The sequence below is a fragment of the Amia ocellicauda genome, chromosome 10 (assembly GCF_036373705.1).
Source record: "Amia ocellicauda isolate fAmiCal2 chromosome 10, fAmiCal2.hap1, whole genome shotgun sequence".
NCBI lineage: Eukaryota > Metazoa > Chordata > Actinopteri > Amiiformes > Amiidae > Amia > Amia ocellicauda.
In genome coordinates, this window is record NC_089859.1 from 6,750,578 (window position 1) to 6,762,896 (window position 12,319).

The 12,319-nt window shown below is 40.9% G+C and overlaps 1 protein-coding gene across 6 annotated transcripts in view; it reads left to right on the plus strand.

Annotated features, from left to right (window-relative positions):
• amot (angiomotin) overlaps nucleotides 1–12,319 on the plus strand; it is a 32,422-nt gene that overhangs the window by 11,121 nt on the left and 8,982 nt on the right. For 2 of the 6 annotated variants that reach the window (XM_066714795.1, XM_066714796.1), the window contains exons 4-11: nucleotides 3,340–3,489; nucleotides 4,526–4,590; nucleotides 4,720–4,780; nucleotides 5,824–6,739; nucleotides 9,165–9,609; nucleotides 10,019–10,163; nucleotides 10,952–11,044; nucleotides 11,699–11,844. In XM_066714795.1, coding sequence (XP_066570892.1) covers nucleotides 3,340–3,489; nucleotides 4,526–4,590; nucleotides 4,720–4,780; nucleotides 5,824–6,739; nucleotides 9,165–9,609; nucleotides 10,019–10,163; nucleotides 10,952–11,044; nucleotides 11,699–11,844 — 2,021 coding nt within the window. Of the gene's footprint in view, nucleotides 1–1,038; nucleotides 1,122–3,339; nucleotides 3,490–4,525; nucleotides 4,591–4,719; nucleotides 4,781–5,823; nucleotides 6,740–9,164; nucleotides 9,610–10,018; nucleotides 10,164–10,951; nucleotides 11,045–11,698; nucleotides 11,845–12,319 lie in introns of those variants that run through there. The other 4 variants (XM_066714799.1, XM_066714798.1, XM_066714797.1 and 1 more) reach the window with 4 other exon arrangements.

Sequence of the window (12,319 nt, forward strand, 5' to 3'; positions counted from 1 at the left end):
AGGAGAGAGAGGAGAGTATTTCATCACATCACCACGTAAACGAGGTGAATCGGTTTCTCTGGCAGACAAAAATATTTGACTCATAGCTAAACCCAGACACCTTTATCGTGAGAGTTTTAAAATAAAAGCTAACTAACCTTTTGTTAGTTATACTTCAGATTATTTAGTAATTAATCCTTTTTAGAAAGTGCTGTTCTTGCTCTGTATAGTATAGTAAATTCATCATATTTTCACACTTGCACCATTTAAAAAAAAAAAAAAAAAAAAAAACAATATATATATATATATATATATATATATATATATATATATATATATATATATATATATATGTATATGTAAAAGCCAAAGCTGACTTGCACCCACAAAGAAACCAACATTTATGTTTTTGGCCTAAACTGCTTCCATCTCCAGCAAGCAAAGCAAATTATACTATTAGTTTTCCTTCCTAAAACGAAAGCATGGGATGATGTTTTCAGATACTTTTTGAAACCTTTACAGACATTTCAGTCTTAGAGAGCCAGGTGGGAGTCTTAAGGACATTTATCAGAAGCATCCTTCATAAATGTGTGAATGCTCGATTAAACATCTAATAAATGGTGGCAGAAACATGTATAGTAATGTATATATTTGATCACTTTTCATACAGGATTTTTGACAAGCCTGTTTTAGTTTGTTTTTATAGAAGCTTAGATTTAAATTCCAGTCAACCTGTGCTGTTAAATGTTGGTTTTGGCACAGTGTGGCTGTTTTACCACAGAAGGACATGAGCTTGTGGTTGAGGGCTGACAATGAGCACGACCAATGGGACTGTGCTGGCATTTTGCAGATAAATGGTCTGAAATTTTGCACCCTGTGCATCTTTCCTCAACTAGTTGTTTCTGCTTTATAAACAAAAGCATTGGTCTTCAGTATTGTAATGCACCTGGCTTAGTAAACATTTACTGCATTGCTCTGGTATGAGGGTGTGAAGGAGGTCTGGCAGCTTTCCAATACACCTGTCCAGGCCACACCTGAAGGTATGTGTTGTGTGCCGCACAATTCCCACATCCTCACTCTACACGTTGCTCCTCAACAACAACACACAACTCACAGCAGACTGGTGTGATCACAGGAAATATGTAAGTGGAGATTTACTATTCTGAAGTTCAGACAAGAGGATAATCAATAGTCCTGACACAGAATTAGGGAATGCTGAAGGAAATCTGAGCCGTTCGTGAATCCACCTTTTAATCGTGTCTTTTGCAGCAGTGGCTTTTTTGTTCTGTTTACCTGTTTTGGGGAGGTTCTGTGTCAGTGGAGAAAGTGGGTCTGCTGAAAGATATAAAGCTTGTTTGGAACAAACCTTTAAATGGCATTCTGGCCTGCAATTGACATACCATCAGCATTAATGGAATGCTTAAATCTAAATATTGATAGTGATTTGTAGCATTTTTACTATGTTTGAAGTGTGGCCTTCCAGCTTTATTTAACTCCATTTTAACAAAGTTTAGCTTTTGTTATTGATCAACTTTCTATACCAGTTTTAAATAAGAGTGTCTGAGTACTTATCTTTAATTACAGCCTTCTCCTTAACGGCAGCGTAACTACTGCCAGGTGAATCTAGGATTGCATGAGAATAAAACAAATGCCATGACTCATTTTAAGTTACTGTACTGTTGCCCAAAGAGACAGGAATACAAAGTGCAATGATGTGCTGTGGTTCAACTGTAACAACAATCATTATCTGCTTTTATTTCTACCACTGTTATTAAACCATTTGAAATTATATTCTCCCTTTTTGTCTTCCTCACTTGAAGATATTAGTATTTGTTTTATAAACTGCATTTATAGAATTATAGGTTTATTTCACACTTAATTAATAGCATTTCTGGTATGTTAAGAAAACACTATCCAACCTTATTTAAACTGGTGGATGATAATTTAACTCTAGTTTAAGATAACTATGTGTTGCATGTAAATGTAAAGAACATTTATTTTTCCTTTGGAACCTATTTAATGTGGCGGTGAAGTTTGTGTTTCAGGGTGCATCATTTCTCACAAAACAATTTGAACTTAATTACTGCATAATTAAGGCAGCTTTGAAGTTGTGGTCCTTGACATGCTCTTACATTTCTGAAAATGTTTTTCATCAAGTTATTTTAAAGGGTGTTTTGTTTCTTTGCATATCAACAAGTCTGCTTTATGTGCATTGTTGGGAGTCTGGGCATGATAGTATTTATGTTCATTTTGCAATTAATATTGCATTAAGTGCAATTACAATTTGTTTACATCTGAGTGGGAAGAGACTTTCTGCACAATATGAAAGTGACATGCGTCTTGTACACTTTTAGGGTTCAGCCTTTTTGAAACCTGTCTGTGGATTTGTGTAATGCCAGAGCTCTCTTCTCATAGTTCCATAGGTTGGAATAAATAGTTTGTCTCAGACAGTCGGGAAAATGAACTCTAAATTTAAGTTCGCAAATAAAAAAAATAAAAAATCTGGAAGACATTTTGGGGGGATTTGGGATTTTTTTTGTTGTGGTACAGATTCTGTTACTCATACTCTTGACTGTGGAAGTGTACATTTTCATTAAGAACAGTTTGTTTAAACTATTTAGACGATGCCTCCATCCCTTTAATGTCAGGGGAATCATTTGTTAACATTGCCATGGAACAAGTTCAGACTCTTTAAGGGCGGTCAGTGGGAGGCAGCACATATATATAGGATTTCTCCCCGGGATTTGTAAATATGTCAAAACAATTCAATCAGAGAAGAAGTCGAGGGTTACATACTTGATTACCCTGAGCTTCTAGACACTTGGGACTTCATAAAAGTTTTACCATCGTGCTGACTTAGCACCTTTTTTTCGTAATGAGGAAAACAACACAAATGAGTGCTAATAAGATAATAAATATTTGTAGAGGGTAGTGTCAGTTTTTAAGGGGGTTGAAAAACTTAAACTTTTAGTAATACTTGGCTATTTACCAGTTCCTGAAGAAGTCTGATTCTTTCACCCATTAATAAGACGAGCGGGGAGCTAATGGTTCCTGGAATAAATTTTGCCGATCAATACATGACAAACTGTTCTCCATGCTGTGGCGTGTAAAGCAGTGTTTTCCCATCACAGGATCACAGCTGCCAGTGGCTTTTCAGGGCCATTGAGGAAAACAACTAGGATCCCTCCCTAGAACAGGGACAGGAAGCAACTTACTGGAAGTCCCCCTTCTTTCTCCTGTTGTTGCCCCCCCCCCACCACTGCCACCACTACTACCACCATTCACTCCTGTCTCAGCCTTGCCTTCACCCTGGACCCCACCCCCATTGTTCTAGCTTGTGTGTCTGCCTTCCTGTTTCAGAGTGGCTGGGCGTGAGGGACATAGCTGACCGGCTGCACATTCTCGAGCGGCTGCAGGACGTTCTGGAGCGGCAGGAGACGCAGGACTTTCCGCCCCTGCGCCATGAGCTGCTGTCTGTGATCCGAGAGACTTCCGAGTACACCGAGACAGGTAAGTGAGGGGGGTGAGAGAGACAGAGACAGAGAGAGGGGAGCGGGGGGGACCACGACAGGGTGTTGGGTGTTAGAGTGTGGAGTTAGAAGGGACGGAGCTGTGCAACTGTTGGATGAGGTGGAGGGGGAGGGTGTCGGTGAGATTAGAGAAGACAGCTTAGGGCAGCAACAAGGGCTTGCATGCTTTTTTTCAGCAACAATTTGATGCTTAAGTGGTGAGCTGTATCACCTTGAGCCAAGCTGGTGAGTGCTTTTAATGGGGTCGACTGGAAAAAAGGTCCAGAAGCAAATAATAAAGTATATATATAGTTTATAATCCAAATTAAAGCAAACCATCAACACTAACTCTTAAACGGAGGACACAATTACTTCAAAATAAAGGTTCTCGTCTCAGTCACCGAACTGAATGAGACGTTTCTCTCCGCACAACAGGCTGCTGAGATAGCGTTACTGAATCTCTAATCTTACAAGGAAGCCTGCATCTGACCTCCAGAGGTGATAAGTTGACTGATTACCAGGGGTTCACATAGTTTTTACCAAAGATACGAAAGCATCTCGTATTTGTACCTGCAGGAAATGTGGTACGCATCTATATTAACATTTTCTACTGTTACAGCATATGGAAATGCATTATCTTTCTCTCTCTGTTTGAAATGTTCTGCAACCCTTTCTCTGAACTCTTGCCTTCATCCCCAAAACTCGGTCTTAAATCAGAATTGGGGGCAGCTATTCCTTTCAGTGTTCATGGGTGTTACTTCTGAGCAAGTGATCGGTATACGGTTGCTCACTGAACTCTCACTGGTACTGAGATGCACTTTCACATTGCTGGTCCACATGCATTATATGAACCCCTGTTGATTACTCAACCATGCCAGCCTCTATACAGGGAGCTTTGCTTAAACCATCAGTCACATTACCCACTTTAACATAACCATGCTTTCATCTGGCTTGGTGTTTTGGGCCTCTCTCCTGCCGTTGAGACCTGCAGTTACTGTAGTATGTTTTGTTTTGTTTCTTGTCTATTGCCATTATAGTTGAGGATGAACAGCAGGAGTCAGTGAGTGAAGATTTGGAAGTACAGCAAGAAAGGGAGGTTGAAGTATGTGGGAGATTATGACCTGTGATTTATTATTTTTTCCTTCTGTTTTTTCTTTACTTGTTCAACTTTGAGCAACTTTGCAGATGACAAAAGCTGACTTGTGTCCCTAAATATATTTATTTACCACAGATGTTTCGGAAAAAAGCATCATCATCCTTGAGAATGAGAAGAATATCTGAAAACAATAGATGTAATAATTTCACCTTCATTATTAATAGATGCTATATTAACCATTAGACTGCTAACCACAGACATGTTCAGAGTTGTTAAGAGAAACCACTGCAGTTCACATTACAGTTAAGATACCCAAGGCATGTAATGTGTTTCCAACATATACAGTATTTCTAAATGAAAAATTGCATGACGAGCGTGATACCATCATTTTCGATTGCATCATTTTAAGTCTTATTGTAAAACAAATCTTTAAAAAAGTCAATTAGCCACTATTTTGACATTTGGGTTTTGTCACAACTGTGGTGCAGGGTTTCTCCATAATGACTCTGCATGTTTGACAGTGCTTCTAATCTGTGGCATTTGTATTATTATTGAATATTCTGAAGCATTGCAGCCATTAAAATGTGTTGTTTTCATCATTTGAAAATGTGGGGAAATAAGTATAAAGGTTAATGTTTCTTGTTTTGTGAAACTGAGCTTTCTGGCAATAAATTGTAATGATCTGTGTGAAGGTAAAGCTTCATGGTTGTGTTTCTGTAAAGCTGTGTATGATAACAAGGTCTCCTTAACACGTCTCGGGGGAGGTGTTTAACACATTGACTGTGGGTATACAACGGTGAAGCACAATGTCTGTTTCTCTATATTCACAATTTCCATTCATATAGAAGTAGGCACTTTTTTCATTGACATTACTAATGCTTTTGATCGACGGACTCAAAATCACTAATCTGGTTTTAAGAAGCACATTTAAGAACATTCCTGTCCCCATTCCAAAAAAAGAAAACTATGAACCTCTTATTTATTGACCTAGTATCCACAATGGGCTGGTGCAAAACCGTCAATATGTCAAACTGTGTGGTGTAAATACTCTGCTGTGGGGGAGGGAGGGCTTCCATTCTTCCAGGTGTTCAGAGGATTAGGGTGACTTCAGTCTTGATATTAAATCAAATAAAATCGGTACTAACACACAGTACTTGCTTCTGTCTGTGTTTGTGTGCCCAATGGTGGTTCTTTTTTGTTTATATGGCACTAACTGCTCTCTGCACGTCTCATTTGCAGGGAGCATCGAACGTGGCAGAAGCTCTTCCTTCCACGAGGTCCGCGGCCTGCGGGAGATTGACATGAGGGCCGCGGAGGACGCATCCAGCAGCAGCAGCAACAGCAGCAACAACGTCTTGCAGCGCCTCCTCCAGGAGCAACTCCGCTATGGCAACCCTGGGGGGGACAGGAACTACTTGGCTCTGCAGCAGCAACAGCAGCAGCAGCAGCAGCAGCAAGGGCCTGTGAGTGGGGTTCCCTACGGCGGAGCTGGAAACCCAGGCGAAGACCATCCCATGGTCCCTCACATCGCCAGGCAGGAGCCGCAGGGCCAGGAGTTGCAGGTTGACTCTGGCATGGAGAAGCAGCTCGTTTCTCGTGGAGGAGGGGGAGGGGGAGGAGGAGGCGGACAGGGACAAGGCCCCAGTGCCGAGGAGCTGCCTACCTATGAGGAAGCCAAGGTCCAGTCACAGTATTTCAGAGGGCAGCAGCAGATGCCGCAAACAGTCGGTGCTGCCTTTTATGTGACTGGGGTGACCAATCAGAAGGTGCGGACGGAGGGGCGGCCCACAGTGCAGCGGGTGAGTGCGGGCAAGGTGCACCAGGACGAAGGCCTGAAGGACCTGAAGCAGGGCCATGTGCGCTCTCTCAGTGAGCGTCTCATGCAGCTGTCCCTGGCCACGAGCGGAGTGAAGGCCCACGCTCCGGTCACCAGTGCCCCCCTCTCCCCACAGCCTCCTGGCCCCCCAGGAGACTTCTACAAACCCAGTGTCCAGCATAGGGGGCCACCCCCAGACTACCCCTTCAAGAACATGGCCAGTCCGCCCAAGCAACAGGAGCCCGGTCACTACTATTCTGACCACCGGCCGGGCCAGCAGGGCAGGGCTGACATGCCTCACGTCAGGTACCAGCCTCCCCCTGACTACGGGGCCCTCAGGTAAGGCTCTTGCCTCTCTCCCTTCTCTGGTTCAAGCCGCATTGAAGAAATCAGTCAGCTAGTCAGCTAGTCAGCTAGTCAGCTAGTCAGCTAGTCAGCTAGTCAGCTAGTCAGCTAGTCAGCTAGTCAGCTAGTCAGTCAGACGACAGCATTGTCAATCTCCCTTAAGGTTTCAGTCTTGCCTTTTTAGTGCCAAAACCTGAGTCTTGTTGAGAAATCTCTTGACGTTTCCCAATTATTCAACTTGTATTAAATCAAATGGCTTCTTAATAGAGACCTGATGGTTACATAGGACCGTTCTCACGTTCTCTGTAAACCATTAAGTGTGGTGGTTTCATTTGGAAAGCACCAGAGATTACATTTATGAAATGTCTTCCATCACACAGATTCACAGGAATGTTTAGATCAGGGTATTAGTCCTTTCCATTTAGTTCACTGTTACTACACCTACACTGAGGAATTATTCTCCAAGCCTTTCTCAGGACAAACCTGAAAATGGGCTTGTTACACATGGCAGAACAATGCTGTTGTGATTTTCATTTGCGTCACGCCCAGCATGTTACTACTTGATGATAGTTTTTCCTGTTAGGATAGTTTCTACGTTTCTGTGGTTCATTTTGTATTTACCTTGCATACCTTCCATGTAATTATCAGAGCTTATAAATTATTGTACAGTATGTATGCAGTGAGTCAAATACATGTGATTTCATGATCAAGATCCATGTTTTCATGTTGTACAGGACTTTATACCCACTTTCAGTATTCAGAAATTGAACAATGTTTGCTGTTTTGATTATTTGTATGGGGGGCCAAACAGGCCATAATACATCGGTGTAATAATTCAGTTTGTCTGTGTACTATATTGGTCATTCACCTGACTCAAGTGGACAGGGCAGGACTAGGGAAATCCAGGCAGAAGCAGCAGTGCCAGCTTTGTCCTCAAGCAACACATTACTCAATGACTTAACCATGCCATCTGAGCAACATTACAGATTACATTTAATGTATTTTAATGTATTGATCACACGCTACTAGTGTATACATTTTTTTAGTTTGTTTTACAGATAATCCATAAAAACAAAATTGAGCATCCCGTTGTAGTATAAAAAAAGTTATCTAGAACAGTAATCATGTTTTTATTTTTACAAGCACATGATTTTATGTATAGGTATTGATTGTGCTTGCATGAAACATGTAACCTTCCTAAGCACTTCACTCATCAACTGTATGCACAGTGACGTCTGAATGTTAACTTTAATTTCTATGTTATTCAATACAGAATAAGTTTCAGAAATAGCGAATCGTGTAACCCCTTGATTAATATACCTGCTGTTCAGCAACATTAAAAGACACAGCTATACTGAAAGTAATAAATACTGAAGACACCGGAACACACTGTCACCTGGGTTAACTATAATTAAAAGACTCCCTTCTACTTTTCAGAGTTTGTCAATTTATATATTTTTGGTTATACTATTATTAATAATACAAATAAAATGGGTCGATTGTAACGAACTTGCAGAGTTAATACAGAGCTGCGCACTAAACACGGGCTCATGTCCAGTTAGTGCGCTGCCATCAGGTCTATTCAATTGACGCAGTAAGCCTGATAAATAAAGCATCATAATTTAAACTTAGTTGGTTAAATGATTGCGGAGATTGCTTGTTCCTCCGTGATATACCAATTTTCAGTTGTACAGCTTATGATAAGTTTTCTGGGGGTCTTCTGTGCATTTAGCAAACAATTCCAAACAGTAGATATTTTTCCATTATATTACACAACACTTTGCTGTAAAGATGGTGGATAAAGAAATAATAACTCAGAGTGGTCCACAGGCATGCTGGCAAATGGGGGATAGCGCTCTTTTAGAAGAAAAAATATATCAGTGTAATTGTATATTTTTTAAATACATTGTTTAAATATAATCTGGTCCAATGCCTGCTCATACAACAGTGGCAATTGAGGGGCTTTTTATGACGGTTTCGTACTTCGTACCGATACAGTACACGCACAAACCAATACAGTACACATGCAAACCGATCTAGTACACATACATCGATGTATTATGGCCTGTTTGGCCCCCCATATATTTCGGTGAAATGCGTTTCAATTTAGCCACATATTTACCATTCAAAAAATATCACGCTCCATTCAAAATCATAAATGTAAACATTGGCAATCAAGTAAGGATCACAGTTTAACAGCCAAACACTTAGTTGGTCACATTCTTAGCTTGATATATAAAACCATTAGCAAAAGGACAGATTCATAAATACAAAGTTGAAATGTGCACATGGTGTCAGTGGAAAATGAATGTGCAACTAACTATTAAAACTAAAACTAATTTGTTACTTCTGTAAAATGTTGAAGCCTCGGATACGTTTCTGGTGTCATGGTTACAAATTGTCTGTTCTGTCTTTCCAGGCAAAATCAAGAGAACTTGGGGCATCCTCAGAGGATGCACCACCACAGCCCCACGTCCTCCGTGACCTCTGTGGGCTCTGTCTCTCTGGCACAGTCCTCCAACCTGGGCAGCATGATGGGGTCGCCTTACCCTTCCTCTCAGTCCTCTCACCCGGGGGAGACTTTCTCTTTCGTGCCCCGCAGCGCACAAGGGCCCGGCTCGCACCACGGGGACCCCTTCAGCCTGTCCTCCCTGCCTCCTCAGCGTGGTCCACCCTTCCAGGGAGACCCTTATATGTCGTCTCCTCGATCACAGCAGCATTTCCATCACAGCCACTCCTTCCAGGGAGATCCCTACGCCATGGTGTCCCGAGCCCAGCAGATGGTGGAGATGCTGTCGGATGAGAACCGCATGCTGAAGCAGGAGCTGGAGATGTGCTGTGAGAAAGTGGCCAAGCTGCAGAAGGTACTGTGGTTTTAAATGGGATTAAGCGATGTGGAATCAAGAGGGATTAAATAAGCATTTTGTTGAGAAGGGTGGTGACTGAGAATTTACCTTTTCCTATATTTGCACTGCCTTTGTGTGTAGGCAGGTCTTCCCAATCATATCATGAATGATTCCTAGCACTATGGTGTGTTCCCATACATACTTGAGAACTTTTAATCCGCAGAGATGCAAAATGAATACAGACTGCACTGGAATGTTTTTTATTTGCCTATTATGAGTAGAGTACTGCAAAAACAAATGTCCAGGCTGGCACCAACCGTCACTGAGATCATGGCATTGAATCTAGACTGTGAACAGCCCGATTTCAGAAGGAGATTAATCCGCATTACCTGGTTAAGCATTTCCAAAATATTTGTTTCTTCCCCAGCTGGAGACGGAGATACAGCGCGTTTCAGAGGCCTACGAGAACCTGGCCAAGTCCTCCTCCAAGAGAGAATCACTGGAGAAAACCATGAGGAACAAACTGGAGCTGGAGATCCGCAGACTGCACGACTTCAACAGAGACTTGAGGGGTGAGTCGGGAGGATAGGAATCGCAACCTTTTTACCATCGATCAGTATGGTAAGGTGTTTGGGGGGCATGTCTTGATTTAGGCAAGGATCTGGTAGAGCCTGCAAGAAACTATTATTTTGATTTAAAAGAGCAGTTTCTGATGGATTATCTTGGGATGAACTCAAAGGTTAAAGGTTAGTTTCCTCATGTTACTGCTGACCCTACTGGGTTTTCACATGAGCATTGCTGCAATGTGAGACAAGTTATGACAAAGTACATCATCCTTAATCTATCTATTGTACAGGTCTACACACACGGCTAAGTACGAATTGCATGTGTAGAATAAGCCCTACAGAACTGTATAAAATGCCCACAGCATAGTGACACTTTGTACCATTCTCAAAATTCAACACCGTGGAATGCTTAGTGCCATTATTGAAATGTGGGGGGGTGGGGGTAGGATATTTCCTTTTTGTTGAACATTTAAATCATAGGCCAGAGTGAATCTGGGTCATTGTTGTTTTGTTTCAGTACATAGTTGACATGCTGGTCATATTAATTATTTTAACATTTGCCCAGAATGTTTTATGAGCATCAGTTGTTTTTTTAAAGAAAAACATTAGAATCTTCCCAAATAATAGGTCTTTTGTTCAGGCTTTTTTTTTCTGTGAAATATTGCATTCTGAATAGCTTTCTCTTGGGGAAATTTGGTAATAGATGTTCTTTCCCTAAAAGTTCAGTTTCAGTGCCAACAGCTTGGAAAGAAGGCCTGCTTTTAGTAATGCATTGCTTTCCTGTATAATTGTAGAGCGCATGGAAACAGCCAATAAGCAGCTGGCTGCTAAAGAATATGAGGGATCAGAAGACAACCGAAAGACCATCTCCCAACTCCTGGCTCAGAGTGAGTGCGTTTTTCTTTTGTTAGATCGTTAGGGTCTTCCGAACGGTTCAGGGAATGTAATTGAAATAAGAAATGAATGCTGTGCTAATTTATACTTAAACTACCTGATTTAATTATATTGCTGTGCAGAAAAAATAAAAATCCAAGCATGTATAGATTTAACTAGATCAACTCTCCCTAATCTCTGCATTTGGATGAAAGTGCCCATCCTTGTAGTCATAATTAATGTTTCTCTGCAGTTAAAGTTGGTGGCTTGATAGAAAGGAATGCATGGCGCTACTTGTAAGATTAATGCAAAAAAGCAGCCCTGTAATTAAACATGGAGAAATATGTTTTGCAGTGTTTAGTTCAACTAATTGAACGAATTAGAAGGCCTAACCAGGAAGGAAGTTGTTTTATTAGGTTTTTTTTTTGCAACATTAATTTATGTAAAACCAAGTATCACAAAGAACTTTACAATAAATTCCCTGCTTAACCAGGAAACCAGGAGTAATTACTGTTAATCAGTTTTCAGCAAGTTACTGCAGGAAATGCATTTTCTTTCTTCTAGAATTGTAGAATTCAGGCTCACAGTAAAAGCTGTAATTGTGTTCAGTGGTATGAAGTCATTTAGTTTAGCTGCTCATTGTATGTTTTTGAATTTTGCTTTTGTAGACAAGGAGACCATGAGGGAGAAAGAGAAGCTGGAGATTGAACTGAACTCTCTCCGCTCCGCTAATGAAGACCAGCGGAGGCATATTGAAATCCGGGACCAGGCTTTGAACAACGCGCAGGCCAAGGTGGTCAAGCTAGAGGAGGAGGTGAGGGCAACCACTTTTGTGTGTGGAAATTGTTTTTTAGATCCAGACAAATGTATATTCAAGTTAAGTGTCTATAATTTCACAACCACTGTTGCCACATTAGAAGAAAACCAGCAGAGTCAAACCATCTTAAGTGAATTTGGATTGAAATTAGGAGATGTATCATAATTTTGAGGCTTTACAAAGTTCTAACATTGATCTGCAGTTTGAAATATGATATGAAAACTTCTTACATATGCAGCATGTGCTGCCCCCTTGTGGTGAGACTATTTAGAAGTGAAGGTTCGCATGAGACTGAAAAGGCTTGAAAACAATCCAGGGTATATATTATATAATTTGTGCCTTTGTCATATAAAATCTTAACATTACAACCATTTTATTCACCTTCTTGGAAAAAATATTTGTTAAATAAGAGAACATCATAGATAACTTTATAAGTACAAGTAGGTATGAGTAATGTTTTGCACTGACATTT